The 18,543-nt window shown below is 46.8% G+C and overlaps 1 protein-coding gene across 1 annotated transcript in view; it reads left to right on the top strand.

Moving 5' to 3' along the window:
* The window catches only part of LOC133114335 (ATP-citrate synthase-like), a 35,295-nt gene extending 22,558 nt beyond the window's left edge, over positions 1–12,737 (top strand). The window contains exons 14-28 of the mRNA XM_061223625.1: positions 922–1,063; positions 1,464–1,632; positions 2,346–2,450; positions 3,191–3,387; positions 4,437–4,518; positions 4,784–4,894; positions 5,423–5,550; positions 5,833–5,926; positions 6,267–6,421; positions 8,211–8,361; positions 9,320–9,463; positions 10,176–10,289; positions 10,982–11,064; positions 11,573–11,649; positions 12,405–12,737. Coding sequence (XP_061079609.1) covers positions 922–1,063; positions 1,464–1,632; positions 2,346–2,450; positions 3,191–3,387; positions 4,437–4,518; positions 4,784–4,894; positions 5,423–5,550; positions 5,833–5,926; positions 6,267–6,421; positions 8,211–8,361; positions 9,320–9,463; positions 10,176–10,289; positions 10,982–11,064; positions 11,573–11,649; positions 12,405–12,499 — 1,847 coding nt within the window. The 3' untranslated portion in view covers positions 12,500–12,737. The remainder of the gene's footprint in view (positions 1–921; positions 1,064–1,463; positions 1,633–2,345; positions 2,451–3,190; positions 3,388–4,436; positions 4,519–4,783; positions 4,895–5,422; positions 5,551–5,832; positions 5,927–6,266; positions 6,422–8,210; positions 8,362–9,319; positions 9,464–10,175; positions 10,290–10,981; positions 11,065–11,572; positions 11,650–12,404) is intronic.
* The last annotated feature ends 5,806 nt before the right edge of the window (positions 12,738–18,543 follow it).

Genomic DNA, 18,543 nt, shown 5'->3' on the forward strand with positions numbered 1-18,543 from the left:
GGCTGCTGGGATTGTTTATTGAGAAGGGGGGGGGGGGGGTTGAGCTGAGTGCAGGGTATCGCTATAGGTTTGGAGCCGGGTCAGTCGGCAGCTGGGAAGAGTGAGGCCACAAACCATGCAACAACTCCCCCTGCAGGCTCCCGGAGGCAGGGCAACCCCGTGTTAGGATACAGAGGGCCTTGTCCTCTATGAGTCTCTGAGCGCCCCCTGGGGGAAGGACAATGTTATTACAGCTCCACTGAGAATCGGCGATCTTTCAGTTTCAACTGAGAAGGTTAAAAATAATGGTTGAAACCGATTTTCCGGTCTCATAGGCTAAGCCAGATGTGTATATTTTGTAATTTTTTTTTACAAATAATATTTGCTCCACTGCAGTTATTTGGTCTGGGGATGTCGCCATTTTAACGTGGCTGTTTTCCACAGAGCTGTGCCCTGTCTTGCCTGGTGTATTTGTTTTGGGTTTTTTACAGTTTGTTAAATGGCGCAGCTGGACTGCCTGAGGTGTGGGGGTGGAGCTTTATCCCCGTCGGGGGGTGCGTGGTGTTTTCCATCGGCAGAAAGCCTCCTGATCAGATGAATATGTCTTCACATGTTATGCATGAAATTGGAATTTAACAGTCCCAAGCCCAAAATGAAGTCGCTCCACCCAAATGCCAAGGGGTTTTTGCTTTGGGAAAATTTAGAAAGTTGAGAGAATTTAGTAGGGTTTTAATAAAACAATAGCATGGTGGCCATTTCGATTGGTTGAAAAGGTCGAGAGTGCCTTATGGCACTCTAGGGACTGAAAGGGTTAAACATGAAGTGTATAATATCTAACACCATGCCCTATTCCTTAACAAACAGGCACAATAAAGATTATAAGAGTATATATAACTGCTAGCTTTGTAATAGTGATAATTCTCTCCCTCTCTGTCCCTGCAGCCAAAGCCTCCTCTCTGTTCAGTAAGCACACAAAGTCCATCGTGTGGGGCATGCAGACGCGGGCAGTGCAGGGCATGCTGGACTTTGACTACGTCTGCTCCCGCGAGGAGCCCTCTGTGGCGGCCCTGGTGTACCCCTTCACGTAGGTCACCGCGTGCGCCCTCACTTCCTCCCGTGCTTCCTGTTACCTCAGCGCCTGGTGACTTTGCCTGCGTGGGTTATCGCTGCAGTTTGGTTCAGTTTTCGCAGTGTTAAAGCAAGTCCGGGAATTAAAGCTGTGTGTGTGTGTGTGTGCGCGCATCTGTGTTCATGTGTGCGTGTCTGTATGCATGCATGTGTGTGTATGTGTCTCTGTGTGTATGTCCATGTATGCATGTGTGTGTGTGTATGTGTCTGTGTATGCATGTGTCCGTGTATGTACCTGTGTGTGTGCATGTATGCATGTGTGTGTGTCCGTGTATGTATGTGTGTGTGTGTGTGTGTGTGTGTGTGTGTGTGTGCGTATATGTATGTATGTATGTGTGTGTATGTGTGTGTTACAGTGGGGACCACAAGCAGAAGTTCTACTGGGGACATAAGGAGGTGCTGCTGCCGGTGTATAAGAACATGGGTGACGCCATGAAGAAGCACCCGGAGGTGGACGTGCTGATCAGCTTCGCCTCGCTGCGCTCCGCCTTCGACAGCACCATGGAGACCATGCAGTACCCGCAGGTCAGCTGGCTGAGGACCGAGAGCTTTTACAGGCCTCTTCCACCGCGTGTTCAACCCGGGCCGGGGAATGTGGCTTTATCCCATTATGGACTAAGGCGCCTTATTTATCAAATATAACGCTGGAGTTGCATATGTCTGTTAAGGGAGATGTAACGCGCAGGTCACATATGTCTGTTAAGGGAGATGTAACGCGCAGGTCACATCCGTCTGTTAAGGGAGATGTAATGTGCAGGTCGTATCCGTCTGTTAAGGGAGATGTAACGCACAGGTCACATCCACCCATAACGGGTTAAAATATGGAAAGGTATTGCAAATTGATAGCTGGGCGTAGGATGATTCTGGTAGTTTCTTTGAGCTAGGATGTGAGCTGTGGCTGAAGTAGAAACACTCAAAGACATGAGTGTGAAGGGCCTGCTAACACTCATACACGCACACACACATTCATACACACACACACACAAACACACACACTCACACACTCACACACTCACACACACACACACTCACACACACACACACAGTCACACACTCTCACGCACTCACACTCACACACACACACACTCACACACACACACATTCACACACACACACGCACTCACACACTCACACACACACACACACACACACACTCACACACACACACACACAGTCACACACTCTCACACACGCACACACTCACACATACTCTTAAGTGTTAACCAATGCTCTTCCAGATCCACACGATCGCCATCATTGCTGAGGGCATCCCTGAAGCCCACACCAGGAAACTGATCAAAAGGGCAGACGAGAGAGGCATCACCATCATTGGTCCAGCAACGGTAAGGCCACGCCCCTGGAGACAGTAGCCTGTGTGTGTGATCCATGAACATTCCTAAAAGTCCTTATATTCATCCAGGAAATAAATGGGAAGCTCTGGGCAGGTTTAGGGGAATTGATACATGTGAATGTGTTTTCTCTTTCAGCATTGTCTGTTTCTCTGGTATTCGCTTTCACTGCTGTGTGCTGTATGCTCGAAAAGTGCTATACAAATACATTTATTATTATTATTATTATTATTATTATCCATCTTTGTTGCCATCTCACAGAATTATGAGATCAGATTTTGAAGTAGCTCTTTGCTGGTCGTGGTAACTGATTGGAAAGCTCACTGATTGTACACTGCCAAACATTACCAGAAACTGTCGGTAAAATGACATATTTTGAAGCGATTAAGCACAAAATTCCTGCCTGCTTCAAAAGAAAATCTGACTTGTACCAAGACAAAATCCCTGAACAGCATTGCATTATTCCACTTTATTTCAAATGGCTGAGTGGTTAATTATTTTGCATACACTTTCTATCATGCTACCTTCTGTTTTTGATATCGGCGCTAACATTTCTAGTCAATGGTAGTTGACATTGCAAATTTACAGAATACTCCTCAGATACATAATACATAATACTGAAAGATAAACCTATCGGACATTGTTTTTTTGGTGAACTAGTACTTTAAAAAGCGGTTGAAAAGTGACCGCAGACCTGAGTGTGATTTGGGGGTGAACCCTGGATGTTTCCCCAGGTGGGCGGGATCAAGCCGGGCTGTTTTAAGATCGGGAACACGGGGGGGATGCTGGACAACATCCTGGCCTCCAAGCTGTACCGCCCCGGCAGCGTGGCCTACGTGTCCCGCTCCGGAGGAATGTCCAACGAGCTCAACAACATCATCTCCCGAACCACCGACGGTGTCTACGAGGGCGTGGCCATCGGCGGGGACCGGTGAGGCAACGGGCCGGCTTGCGTTCGGCTTCATTAAACTGGTCGTTGGCTCTCATTGGCTTTTCTCTTTTTTGATGACCAATCGGGAGGTTTCATCAGCTCCGGTGTCCAGTAACTGACCTATTAGGACACAGGTGTTAAACTGTCCTGGAGGGCCTCAGTATCTGCAGGTTTAACTCCAGTCCTGGAGGGCCGCAGTGTCTGCAGGTCTAAGTCCAGTCCTGGAGGGCCGCAGTGTCTGCAGGTCTAAGTCCAGTCCTGGAGGGCCGCAGTGTCTGCAGGTCTAAGTCCAGTCCTGGAGGGCCGCAGTGTCTGCAGGTCTAACTCCAGTCCTGGAGGGCCGCAGTGTCTGCAGGTTTAGTTCTGGTCCAGGAGGGCCGCAGTGTCTGCAGATAAACGAGAACAAAATTAAATTAACCCTGTTCCAGTAGCATTGGTCAGACCACACACGTTTCCTTCACCTCTGAAATACTTCCGCTTTTTGGTGTATTTGGGGGGTTCTTACAAATGTTTCTTTCAATGTGCTGATATTTATTTTTATTGATAATCCAATAACCAAATATGACTTGATTCATTTCTGTATACTATCGTTTATAAATCAAATGTATAGGTCCTATAGGTTCTTGAGTAACAGGTTCAAGGGGCAGGGATTGTCCTCACAATCTCAGTGTCTCTATAAGCTTGTGTGTGTGTGTGTGTGTGTGTGCGCCTGTGTGTATGTGTGTGTGTGTGTGTGTGTGTGTGTGCGTGTGTGCGTGTGTGTATGTGTGTGTCTGTGTGTGTGCGTGTGTGCGTGTATGTGTCTGTGCGTGTGTGTATGTGTCTGTGTGTGTGTGTATGTGTGTGCGTCTGTGTGTGTTTGTGTGTCTGTGTGTGTGTGTGTCTGTATGTGTGTGTCTGTGTGTGTGTATGTGTGTGTGTTTCTGTGTGTGTGTGTATGTCTGTGTGTGTGTGTGTGTGTGTCTGTGTATGTGTGTGTGTGTGTGTGTATATGTGTGTGTATATTTGTGTGTGTGTGTGCGTGTGTGCGTGCGTGTGTATATCTGTAGGTACCCCGGCTCCACATTCATGGAGCACGTGCTACGCTACCAGGACACCCCAGGAGTGAAAATGATTGTGGTGCTGGGAGAGGTGAGCCCCCCCAATCACTGTGACCTTTCTACACACAGGCCCTGCCCTCAAGTCAATCAGCTGAACTCTGACCCATAAGTAAATATGTCACGTTTTGGTTTTTGAGTTCATTTCGGTAATCGCTAAGCTTGTTCACGCCTGGGTTTAACAGTCATTCAAATTCCAGTTCCAGTAAATACGAATGTTGATTGACTCTTCGCCTGGGTTATGACTCACTGCAGGGTTTCTCACTGTTTGTCCACCCTGTGCCGTGTGTTCACTGCAGATCGGCGGAACGGAGGAATACAAGATCTGCCAAGGGATCCGGAAGGGCAGGATCACCAAGCCTGTGGTGTGCTGGTGTATCGGGACCTGTGCCACCCTGTTCTCCTCTGAGGTCAGAGAGAAGGGCGACCTTTGGGGGGAAGGACGGGGGGGAGAAGGGAAGGGAAGAGGGGCCACAGAGTATTACTCAGTATGAGAAATATTACGTGTCCATTAGAAGTGTTCCAATGGAGGACACGGCTGAGGCATATTGGTGCTATAGGGACACGGCTGAGGCACATTTGGTGCAATTGGGACACGGCTGAGGCACATTGGTGCTATAGGGACACGGCTGAGGCACATTGGTGCTATAGGGACACGGCTGAGGCACATTGGTGCTATAGGGACATGGCTGAGGCACGTTGGTGCTATAGGGACACGGCTGAGGCGCATTGGTGCTATAGGTGCCCTTGAGTAAGGCCTTTAACGCACATTGCTCTAGGGGGGATTGTCTCCTGTCTAATCAACTGTAAGTCACCTTTGATAAAAGCATCAGCTAAATAACATGTAGTGTAATGTAATGAGATTGGGGAGCTGTGGGGGATGTTAGTAGTGTGGTGGGTGAGAGTGAAGCACTGTGGGTATGGTTTTTGTCATGCAGGTGCAGTTCGGCCACGCCGGGGCCTGTGCCAACCAGGCCTCTGAGACCGCAGTGGCCAAGAACCAGGCCCTGAAGGAGGCTGGCGCCTTTGTGCCCAAGAGCTTCGATGTGCTGGGAGATCTCATCAAGTCAGTGTCCCACACCAGACATGAGCACGCTACCCATGCCATATACTCATCTTCTAGACACACACAAATGCGCGCACGCACACACACACACACACACACACACACACACACACACACATACACATTTTTTAATTATGGTGTATTGTAATTCACCCTCTTGTGTTTCAGTTATTTTTTGCCGAGTCATAGTGTTATGTTCTTTAAAAAGTTTACATATTTAGTTTGCCGTGGGGGTCAGCTCTACCTTTACTGTATGTTCTTCTTTCCCATTGCCATCTGTAGGACTGTTTACGAAGACCTTGTTGCCAAGGGAACCATTGTACCTGCAGAGGAGGTGCCCCCTCCAACTGTGCCAATGGACTACTCCTGGGCACGGGTAAGAGTGCCAGCCCTATGCATCCCCATAACCTCACACCAAGAGTCAGAACAGGGCTGCCCAACCCTGTGTTTGAAGATCTACCGTCCTGTTGGCTTTCACTCCAACCCATTTTCAATCAGATGCGTCAAATTAGGGTTGAAATTAAAATGTACAGGGCAGTAGATCTCTAGGAACAAGGTTGAGCAGCCCTGTATGTATGACTAGCCTTGCTAGGCTACAAAACCTTCCACTATAAGCCCGGAGAAAGCAGTACAATTCCGAAGCCTGACCATTTCAGCCAATGCCTATCGGGAAATCCAGCCTCTTTTATGACCTCATAAACTCTCTCCGCCTATAGGAGCTGGGTATGATCAGGAAGCCCGCCTCCTTCATGACCAGTATCTGTGATGAACGGGGCCAGGAGCTGCTGTACGCAGGCATGCCAATCACGGAGGTGTTCAAGGAGGAGATGGGCCTGGGAGGAGTTCTGGGGCTTCTGTGGTTCCAGAGGAGGTGTGTGGCCCCGCCTATCCCAGCATGCCATTGGGGTTCTGAGACCAAAGCGTTAATTCTGTCAGTACACATCCTGACAGGAACAAATGCTGCAGTACCCTTGGATATGCTTTGATTACATTATTTTTAACACCATGCAAAACTGAGGATTTAATTCCTTCAAATGTAAACCCTGCAAATTTTACCAAACTGCAAGTTTTTTTAATAACATTTTTTTTTTGTTACTCTTTGTGCATTAGTTCATTTATAATTGTTTTCTTGAACTTTTAATAAAAAAATGCTGATTTTTGCCATGTTAGTGTCACTGACCAGATGTCCACATATTCAACAGTTTGTCCATCTATAGTTTTAGCAATTAAAAATCTAACCATTTTCTAAAGGAATAATTTGCAGTGTAGCATATTGCAGGAAATGAAAGCATTGATCTGAATGATAAAATTCTGGGGATGTAAATATGCTGCATGTGTATTATTTTATTATATATAATGGCATACATAGCTGTTGCTGACATTCTGTAGTTTTAAGAGTGTATATCAATCCTCAATTCAGTCCATTAACAGCTTGCTGTAATTCCGAGGTTGGGTACAGGACCACGTGTGAAAACCCCTGTCGTAGGTCACGAGCCTGATAATTGACAGTTTGCACTTTGCACTGAAGCATCATGTGAGCCAACCCCAGATTGCCACACCACACCTAGGATACACAACTGATATGTGCCTGTTAATTTGTGTTTGGTTCAGTGTTAAATGAAAGACTAGTTTGAGTGTAGCTCTCTACTTTTTATGTTAAATGCAGGCTTAGTTGAATTATTCATTATGACCTCTTTGTAAATGGTACAATAGGTAATTTCTGACTTCTAACGGTCAAGAGAGGAATCGCAGCAACAAACATCAAACATTCAAACCACAACACTGTTTATCCCTCTTCCTTCTCTGTAACCGCGCTGACGTTGAAATTGGCTGTGGCAATTAGAACCAATTTTCAACCTATGAGCTTTAATTATTGTAGTTATACAATGTTTTGGTACCGAGTGTCAGGCCGTCAACTGTATATTTTGAAACTTGAATTCAAGGACTATAAACACAGGCAGAGTGTGAGTCAAGATGTCAGCGAGCCTTTTTCAATGATAGGAAGGGATTTACAATGGCCTTGTAACAATGTTTTCACACAAAAAATCTTACCGATTGTACCTGTAGGTTAAACGCAGGTCTAGTTGAGCTTGTAGCTTTGGCGGGGAGTTTGTTGGGTGGCTGGAGTGAAGTTGTAGCTTTGGCGGTGAGTTTGTTGGGTGGCTGGAGTGAAGTTGTAGCTTTGGCGGGGAGTTTGTTGGGTGGCTGGAGTGAAGTTGTAGCTTTGGCGGGGAGTTTGTTGGGTGGCTGGAGTGAAGTTGTAGCTTTGGCGGGGAGTTTGTTGGGTGGCTGGAGTGAAGTTGTAGCTTTGGCGGGGAGTTTGTTGGGTGGCTGGTTCGAAGTTGTAGCTTTGGCGGGTAGTTTGTTGGGTGGCTGGAGTGAAGTTGTAGCTTTGGCGGGGAGTTTGTTGGGTGGCTGGAGTGAAATTGTAGCTTTGGCGGGGAGTTTGTTGGGTGGCTGGAGTGAAGTTGTAGCTTTGGCGGGGAGTTTGTTGGGTGGCTGGAGTGAAGTTGTAGCTTTGGCGGGGAGTTTGTTGGGTGGCTGGAGTGAAGTTGTAGCTTTGGCGGGGAGTTTGTTGGGTGGCTGGAGTGAAGTTGTAGCTTTGGCGGTGAGTGTGTTGGGTGGCTGGAGTGGAGGTAACACCGCTGGGCTGTCTCCAGGTTACCGCGCTACGCCTGCCAGTTCATTGAGATGTGCCTGATGGTGACGGCGGATCACGGCCCGGCAGTGTCCGGGGCTCACAACACCATCGTCTGCGCCCGCGCCGGCAAGGACCTCATCTCCAGCCTGACGTCCGGCCTCCTGACCATCGTAAGTTCCCCCCCCGCTATCTCCTGCTAACGCTCTGCTCCCATTCGCTCGGGAAAAGGACTGCGAGGTGGCTGTATCCCATGTCTCATCACTCGACACGGCCTCAACCGTCTGTCTCTCTCGTGCCCTTGTCCGTGTGTGACTCTTCTAGCCGTCAGCCGTGTCCTTCCAGTGTGAGGGGGCACATGCTAAATGTACACAAGCCGACAGCATAGGGGAGTCATATACAGTGCAGTCTGTATTTGGGCAGTGGTACAATTTCTGTTCTTTTGGCTCTGCACTCCAGCACATTGGATTTGAAATTAAACCATAAATAATGAGGTTAAAGTGCAGACTGCCACCTTTAATTTGAGGGTGTTTACATCCATATCTGATTATCTGTGAAGGAATTGCATCCCTTTTAATACATAGTCTCAAAAGTAATTGGACAGCTGGCTTCTCGGCTGTTTCTATGAGTATTCTATCGCTTCCTTAGTGCATGTATAAAAACAATTTCAGTCTCTAGTTTTGATTCAAGACTTGATTGCCTCTGGAATCTGTTATTGGCATTTGTCAACATGAGGACCAGAGTTGTGTCAATTAGATTACATTACATTAATGGCATTTGGCAGACACTCATATCCAGAGCGACGTACAGTTGATTAGACTAAGCAGGAGACAATCCTCCCCTGGAGCCATGCAATGAAAGCCATTATGAGGCTGAGAAAGAAGCTGTCAAAGACAAAGGCCAAACAATAGGCTGACCAAAATAAAATTGGACAACTGTCCAAATACTTACGGACTGCACTGCATATGTCCGTCATTGTGTTTAATCAATGGTCAGTCCAAAGTTTCTGTAACTATGATGGCCTTTGCCTCACACAGTGCCTACGGGTGAACGAGCTGCGTTAGCTGAGCTAACTCTGTTACGTGTGTGTTTGTGTGTGTGTTTATGTGTGTGTGTGTTTATGTGCATTAGGGGGACCGGTTTGGAGGCGCTCTGGATGCAGCTGCTAAGCAGTTCAGTAAGGCGTTTGATAGCGGGCTGCTGCCCATGGAGTTCGTCAACAAGATGAAGAAGGAGGGCCGGCTCATCATGGGCATCGGCCACAGGGTCAAATCGGTGAGCTGAACCCCCCTCCCCTCACGCACCTACACTAAACCCTTACTTCTGCACCTATAGTGAGGTCCACCCCCCTCCCCTCACGCACCTACACTAAACTCTTACTTCTGCACCTATAGTGAGGTCCACCCCCCTCCCCTCACACACCTACACTAAACCCTTACTTCTGCACCTATAGTGAGGTCCACCCCCCTCCCCTCACGCACCTACACTAAACCCTTACTTCTGCACCTATAGTGAGGTCCACCCCCCTCCCCTCACGCACCTACACTAAACCCTTACTTCTGCACCTATAGTGTGGACAGAGGTACAATTTATGATTTGAAATGAAACCATGAACACGAGGTTAAAGTGCAGATTTGTCACCTTTTAATGTGAGGGTATTTACATCCATATTGGATGATCCGTGTAGGAATTAAATCCTTTTTCATACATAGTACCCCATTTTAGGGGACCAAACGTCATTGGACAGTTGTCTTCTCAGCTGTGAGTGAGGTGTGTTCAATCACTTCCTTAGTGCCGGTATAAGAGCTTTCAGTTTCTCGTCTTGATTCTAGGCTGTTATTGGCCTTTGAGAGCGTGTGTGTGTGTGTGTGTTACCTCACTCACCAAGCACACCCCTGCCCTGGCCGCAGGGGCATCACCCAGCTTCATGCATTTCTGACCGCACACTTTCATCGACAAACAAAATGGCCATTTTCTCATTGTTCAGATCAACAACCCTGACATGAGAGTTCAGATCCTGAAGGACTTTGTGAAGCAGAACTTCCCTGCCACCCAGCTGCTGGACTATGCCTTGGATGTGGAGAAGATCACCACCTCCAAGGTACCCTCTCAGTGCCAAGAGTCCTCAAATGTGACACTGTCATGTTTATTAAGCTTTGTAATCATCTTGATATAGGGGTTCAATTTGGGTTTGGGAGGTGGATAAACCCAAAGGTCAGTGTGTCATTGGAAATGGTGGGCATTGAAATATATAAACAAATATGTTGAGCAAACTTCTCGCACCCCATGAATAGAATGTTAAAAAGACACATTACATTTTCTAACTGGCTAAACTGTATTGAAACCATGTTATGAACTGGCCTAGGGTCAGAACGTAACCGGGTAAAGGATAGGGGAAATGAAGTGTGGAATGAGAAGTGAGAACAAAAACTACAGACCGAGTATATCCGGCCCTGTCTGCCTAACCAAAACTAAATATAGCGGTCTAGTCTTCTGAAGCTTATCGGGCACAAGGCCCGAAAATCAAAGTCATATGCAAACTACAATCGGCAAACTAGTCAAAATGGGCATGGTAAGAGTTGAAAGTCAAACAAAATAGGTCAAACATGAAAGTCAATTAAAGGTACAAGAGGTAATATTTTTGTGTTTTTTGCAATTTCACTCTGCAAATAAATCAATAAAAAACTAAATGAAACTGCTATAGAGACTCAACTGACATAGGTGCTCACATACAACACCGGTGTATTTCACTGAGTGAATCTTAAACTGTCACCCTCCCCCCCTGTCTTACAGAAACCCAACCTCATCCTGAACGTGGATGGCTTCATTGGGGTGGCCTTTGTGGACCTGCTGAGGACGTGTGATGTATTCACACGGTGAGGGAAACTCTCCGACTGTTTGTTTCTCGGTCTCCGTCTGACGGCTGTTTTGTTTTCTTTATATAAACAACATGGGGCTGTGCAAATGAAATTCCCACTCAAATGAACAATTTGTCGCTGCCATATGTAGCCATTCGAGCATAATCCCCTATACTGATCTGGGAGAGTGTAGACGGTTCTCCTCCGAAGCAGGTCAGCCAGGCTGCCCACAGACACGCCTGCATGGGGTTGAGTCGCTGGAGGACCTTTCGTATTCAACCTTTCATGTTCTGAAAGTGATGAAACGCGGACCCCTAAAACTGTAACTAAACCTGTACCCATTTTGACGCGATTGCAAATTGTTCATCAACCTATGAGTCTTAACAACTGTAGCTGCCACTTGCATTCAGTCTGAGACTGTGGGGCTCATCCAGGCACTACAGCGTGGTACCTAAACCAAATGAGCCCTCCAGCAACCCCGCCTCCCCGGGTACAGACCAGGCCTTACTCTGTGTCTGCTCCGCAGGGACGAGGCTGACGAGTTTGTGGAGATTGGGGCTCTGAACGGGATCTTTGTGCTGGGCCGAAGCATGGGTTTCATCGGTGAGTATGAGAGCCAATAAATACAAATACTCCATACGCATTTTTAACTCACCTCTTGGGTCTGAATCGGTTGCTGATATTAGGCCGAAAACAAAAGCCATGCAGCACCCCCTCCGGCTCTCCAGGACCAGGAGTGAGGAGCACTGCTTTAAGGCATGTCATCTGTCATGTGTTTGTGCATTACCGCTTCACACTCCATATGAAAGTTAAAGGACAGCTGGCAAACCCAGTTGAGCCATGAAGACCCAGTTCAGTCAGTCATGATTGACTGGTCCAGGATTGAGAAACACACTGCCAGGATGATGTCCTTCCCAAAGCTGGTGTGTGTGCGTGCTGGTGTGTGTGCGTGCTGGTGTGTGCGTGCTGGTGTGTGCGCGCTGGTGTGTGTGCGCTGGTGTGTGCGCGCTGGTGTGTGTGCGCTGGTGTGTGTGTGTGCGCTGGTGTGTGTGTGTGCGCTGGTGTGTGTGTGCGCGCTGGTGTGTGTGTGCGCGCTGGTGTGTGTGTGCGCGCTGGTGTGTGTGTGCGCGCTGGTGTGTGTGTGCGCGCTGGTGTGTGTGTGCGCGCTGGTGTGTGTGTGTGCGCTGGTGTGTGTGTGCGCGCTGGTGTGTGTGTGCGCGCTGGTGTGTGTGTGCGCGCTGGTGTGTGCGCGCTAGTGTGTGTGTGCGCTGGTGTGTGTGTGTACGCTGGTGTGTGTGTGTGCGCTGGTGGCCAGTAGACCCCATCACTGACCTCAGTTCTGTTATGTCCCCTCCCAGGGCACTACCTGGACCAGAAGCGGCTGAAGCAGGGCCTGTACAGGCACCCTTGGGACGACATCTCCTACGTGCTTCCTGAACACATGTCCATGTAGCCATGGCAACTCCTGAGCCAGCCCCTTGACACCTAGGGCCACCAATTCCTTAACTTGTGTCTTGTGTCACCGTTAAACTGATCTGTGGAGGATTGTTGTTGGATTCTTCAGACACTCTCGAAGGCGGGCCCATGACCATTACACGCTCTATAGCCTCAGAAGTCAATGTAATCAATGTGAACGTGCTCATCGCCATGTAAAATGGAGGCTGTACCAGGAAATTAAACATTAAAACATTTTTGTGGACCTCCGTTAGATCATTTCCACCACAGCTCCCCATTGCAAAGGAGGTGCTTCCATCCGAACACAGTATTATAGCTAATAATCCTAATAATTCTGCTGCTATTTACAATACTTCTCTGTGCAGCTACGTGTATAAATCTGTCTCGTCCAATGTTGTATTGTCTTGTGCTGTCTTTGAGTTGGGTTGCATAATTGTTGCCATTATACAAAAGAATTGGGAAAAGCAATCTGCTGTTTGCAAGTGTGGACAATACTTTATATAGAAAGTAATAAAGATATATATATATATATATAATAAATAAAGATATATATATATATATATCTTTATTACTTTCTATATAAAGTAGAAATGTGTACACATGTATGTGATTAAAAAGAATATCGTGAAAGAAGAAGTGCCTACACTGTTAAAGGAGAATTTACCAACTGCTAGTATTGCTTGTTATTGCTTTGAATGGTCAGTTTGTTTAAGCCACAAATGTGTAGATTCAGGCCAGATCCTGGTTTCGAAAGAAAGCAGGATCAATGGTCACATGACCCTTCTGGCTCATTAGGATGACAGCAGAACTTGAGGGAAGCCATGAAGATTATTTGCTCTCAACCCTGTGCGTCTACACTCCATAGTAACCGACAAATGAAGATTACACATCAAAGCTTTGCTTGGGACCATGGTAGCACAGTTTATCCTGCTTATCTTCACTTTGCTCCTTGTAGACCAGCCTGACCCCTTTGTGCAGTTGATTTTGTAACACATCATTTGTGGAAATTTCTAGAATGGCTGTGTGTGTGTGTGTGTGTGTGTGTGTGTGTGTGTGTGTGTGTGTGTGTGTGTGTGTGTGTGTGTGTGTGTGTGTGTGTGTGTGTGTGTGTGTACACGTACATGTTCCATATAGTACTTGTTGAGACATGTCCACAAATTATGAAGCTACCCCTTCGAAATAATACCATCAACCTGGAATTCCATTTTCTTTTCTTTTTTTTACTTTGACATGTTTTCACATTTGTGTTTGTGTAATTGTTGCTATTAATATGAAGTCAGAATTATAGTATAATAAAGAACTACTCTGCTACTCTGTGTTTTCCTCTAATTATTTGTTCTGGCAAATAATACATTTTCTTGATCAGTCCATGTGCAAGTTTTTACCAAAACCAAATTATTTTCAACTAGACAATTCAGTAATTTACTAAATACAGTCAGGTCCAGAATTATTGGCACCCTTGATGAAAATGAGCAAAAACGGCTGTATAAAATAAACAACACCGATAATAAGCTATATTTTATGTCCAAACATATGGGAAAACTATATATTTTTATCCTAATGCAATTATTCAAAAAAAAATTTATTTTTTATTGAGTAATACTATACTATAATAAAATGTAGGTGTCAAAATGATTGGCACCCTGAAAGATTATTTTTAATAAAACCAAGCAAAGTTAAATCTGCAGTAGAATTCTACTTATTTAAATTAATCTTAGTCTTAAGGAACTGTATTGTGGCCTTCGATCACTTCCCGTTTCCCTAGGGTATAAAAATGAGGTAACACACATGTACAATCCCTTTGTCATCCATAACTATGGGGAAAAGTCAAAGAACTGTCAAATCAAAAGAGACAGATGGTTGTTGACCTACACAAGTCAAGTAATGTGTACAGAAAAATACATAAACGGTTAAACATACTACTGACCACTGTTAGGGCAGTAATCAAAAAGTTGCAAACTTGCCAGGAAGAGGACGCAAGTGCATGTTGCCCCCAAGCACAGTGAGGAAGATGGTGAGGGAGGCAACGAAGAACCCAAGGACCACAGTTCAAGAACTGCAGACTTTAGTTGTGTCCTGGGGTCACAGTCTCAAAATCAGCCATAAGACGCCATGCCCATACCAACAGGCTCTTTGGAAGGGTTGCATGAAGAAAGCCCTTATTGAGAGCAACCAACAAATTCAAGTGTCTGGGAGTTCGCAAAACGTCATTGGAACTATGATTTGAACAGGGTCAGATGGTCAGTTATGGTCAGATGAGACCAAAATTGAATTTTTTGTCCATGTACACCGTCGGCATGTTTGGTGTCAAAGATGCATACAAGGAAAAGCACCTCATACCTACCTATCAAATATGGTGGTGGATCATTGATGCTTTGGGGCTGTTTTCCTGCCAGTGGTCCAGATCAATGGCAAAATGAATTCCACCAAGTACCAGGACATTTTAGCCAAAAACCTGGTTGCCTCTGCCAGGAAGCAGAGACTTGGCCGTAGGTGAACCTTCCAACAAGACAATGATCCCAAACATTCCGTGAAAACAAAATCAATGTATTGCAATGGCCATCTCAGTCTCTGGACTTAAACCCTATCGAAAAACATGTGGTCTGAATTGAAGAGGGCAGAGTGACCAAAATGACACATTTTTCAAATTATAAATTTCTTTCCAAAATGTGTCATTTTGGTCGATTCCATTGAATCATTAATAAAGTAAAATATTTTCCACATGTTGGAAAATGACAATATATCTGAGTAATGGTATTATTTGTTTTCTACAGTCTTTTTTGCTCATTTTCATCAAGGGTGCCAACAATTCTGGACCTGACTGTATGTGAACTATTCATTTCCTTTATATAATCAGTTGTGAATATTAAAAAGGGTCTAATTTCATCATGTAAAATAATACATGGAAACATGTAGTTTTTCCATACAGTCGTTGGTATATATTTTGGAGGAAGGCACTTCCGGCCGTGGCGGTGGTACTGGTCTTTTAATTTCCCCCTCATGGAAATTCTCTGTTCTCCCCCTCTCTGTCCTGTCCATATCCACTTTTGAATTACATTCTGTTGCAATATCCTACCCTACTAACCTTTTTATTGCAGTTATCTATCGTCCTCCAGGGCCCCTGGGAAACTTCCTTGATGAGCTAGACACCCTTCTCAGCTCCTTCCCTGAGGATGGCACCCCACTGATTCTCCTCTGAGATTTCAACATCCACCTTGAAGCCTCACAGGCTGCTGCCTTCCTACCGCTACTCCACTCCTTCGGCCTCTCCCTGCAACACTCTCCTCCAACCCACAAGGCAGGCAATGTCCTAGACCTTGTCTTTGTGAGGAACTGCTCATGCTCCGATTTCACGGTTACCCCTCTGCATACATCTGATCACCACTTCATCTCATTCTCCCTCCCTCTTCCTCCCCATCCTCCTCCCCCTCCTCCCACCCACACTTCCTCAGCCCGCCGTAACCTCCACTCCCTCTCACCCTCTTCCTTTGCCACCACTGTCACCGCCTCACTCCCCCCTCTTCTCCAAACTCCCCACTGACTCTGCATCTGCCACCCTCCTTTCATCTCTCTCCTCTGCCTTTGACTCTCTCTGTCCCCCCTCAAAGCCGCCTCGCACATCCCCCCCCAGTCCTTGGATATCTGACACCCTCCGTACCTCCAGGACCAGCCTCCGCGCAGCGGAGAGGAAGTGGGGAAAATCCAGAGACCCTTCAGACCTCACAACTTACCAGTCTCTCCTTGTGGCATTCTCTTCCACTGTCACTGCCGCCAAAGCAAAATACTATCAAACACAAATTCAGAACTCCACTTCTAACCCCCGGAAACTGTTCTCCATTTTCTCCTCTCTCCTCAACGCACCGCCTCCTCCACCTCAGTCCTCCTTCGCTGCTGATGACTTTGCTGATTTTTTTGATGAGAAGGTCACAGTCATCCGCAGATCCTTTACAACCACCGCCCCCCTTACTGTGCCCTTCCCCCCTCTAGGCCCATCCCTTCCTTTTCCACTTTCTCCCCCCTTACAGACTCTGATGTTTCTCAACTCCTGCTCTCCCACCGCCCTACAACCTGTGCCCTTGATCCTATCCCCTCTTCTCTTCTCCAGACTATCACACCTGACATTCTCCCATTTTTTCACCTCCCTTGTCAACTCCTCCCTGTCTTCCGGCTGTTTTCCAGCATCCTCCAAGAGGGCTCACATCACTCCGCTGCTAAAAAAGCCTGCTCTGGATCCCTCCATCATCCAGAACTACCGCCCGGTATCTCTTCTTCCTTTTCTTTCTAAAACCATAGAACGAGCCGCTTCTACTCAACTTTCTTCTTTCTTTTCTAACAACAACCTGCTAGACCCCCATCAGTCTGGCTTCAGATCGGGCCACTCGACAGAGATCGCACACCTCTCCGTCAGTGAGTCGCTCCATGCCGCTGTCCTCATTCTTCTAGATCTCTCTGCTGCCTTCGACACTGTGGATCACTCCATCCTCCTGTCCGCCCTGTCAGCAACGCGCAACTGTGGCACAGCCCTGGACTGGATTGAGTCCTACCTCTCTGGTCGCTCCTTCCAGGTTGCCTGGGCTGGTACGGTATCGACACCTCGGCCCCTTGCCACAGGAGTTCCCCTGGGCTCGTTCCCTTGGCCCTGTGATCACTGCACATGGGCTATCCTACCACTGCTATGCGGACGATACCCAACTCTTCATCTCGTTCCCACCATCTGATACCCAGGTTTCTGCCCGTATCACTGCTTGCCTGAGTGACATCCAGAGCTGGATGGACAACCACCATCTAAAGCTCAACCCAGGTAAGACTGAAATGATATTCATCCCTGCTAATACCTCTCCCCATCTGGATTTCTCCATTTCCCTCGGGGATACCACACTCATGCCATCACCCAGTGCAAGGAACCTCGGCGTGGTGATGGACAGCAGACTGTCCCTTTCCGAGAACATTGCGGCGGTGACCCGGTCATGCAGGTTCTTCCTATACAACATACAGAGAATCCACCCCTTTCTCACCCCCTACTCGACCCAGCTCCTGGTCCAAGCAATGGTTCTGTCCTGCCAATTCCCTCTTGGCTGGCCTCCCAGCGTTCGCTATCAGACCCCTCCAACTCATCCAGAATGCAGCAGCTCGTCTGGTCTTCAACCTTCCCAAATACTCACACGTCACCCCCCTGCTTACTTCCCTCCACTGGCTGCCTGTCATGGCTCGCATCAAATTCAAAACATTGGTGCTAGCCTTCCAAGCAGTTAAGGGGTCTTCCCCAGCTTACCTCCAAAAAGCATCAGACCCTGCCAGACCTCTTCATTCAGCTTCCACAGGCCGCTTGGCACCTCCCCCTCTCCGAACCTCCACCTCACGCTCACGACTACTGTCTGTTCTGGCTCTACGGTGGTGGAACGAACTCCCCGTTGAGGTCAGAACTGTAGAATCTCTCCCCACCTTCAAGCGCAAACTGAAGACGCACCTCTTCAAGCAGCACCTCTCCCCATCCCTCCCTACCTCCCTGTGAATCTTAATTGTTGTCTTTGTGATTTACGTAGTGTTTCGGTATTTTTAGTTGGCTAGGTAAGCAGTATTTGGATAGTTAAGTTTGGTCACTTTTGCTTTGTTGTTTGTTTGTTTATTTGTTTGTTTAAAATAATAATAATAATAATAATAATAATAATAATAATAATAATAATAATAATAATAATAAAAAGATAGGGCCTGGTCCTTATCTTTGTTGTACTTCCCTCTAGGGTCTTTCAGCGCACTTATCCCTGGTTATGGGCGTCGGTTTTGTGTACGTCGCTCTGGATAAGAGCGTCTGCCAAATGCCAATAATGTAATGTAATGTAAACCTTTCAGTGGTGACATTTGTGTGACAAATAGAATGAGCACATTACAAGAAACAGAAGATATGAAAGACTCATTGATTATTCAGCCCCGTGCACTATGTGTAGTAAACAGTGTAATTTGCCACAATGTATAGTACGCGAGTTCGAAGACATGAGAACGGCAAGAAAATTTCAATTATTTGGGTAAAAGTGGCGGTTAAGA

This window comes from Conger conger, chromosome 16 (assembly GCF_963514075.1).
Source record: "Conger conger chromosome 16, fConCon1.1, whole genome shotgun sequence".
NCBI classification, from domain to species: domain Eukaryota; kingdom Metazoa; phylum Chordata; class Actinopteri; order Anguilliformes; family Congridae; genus Conger; species Conger conger.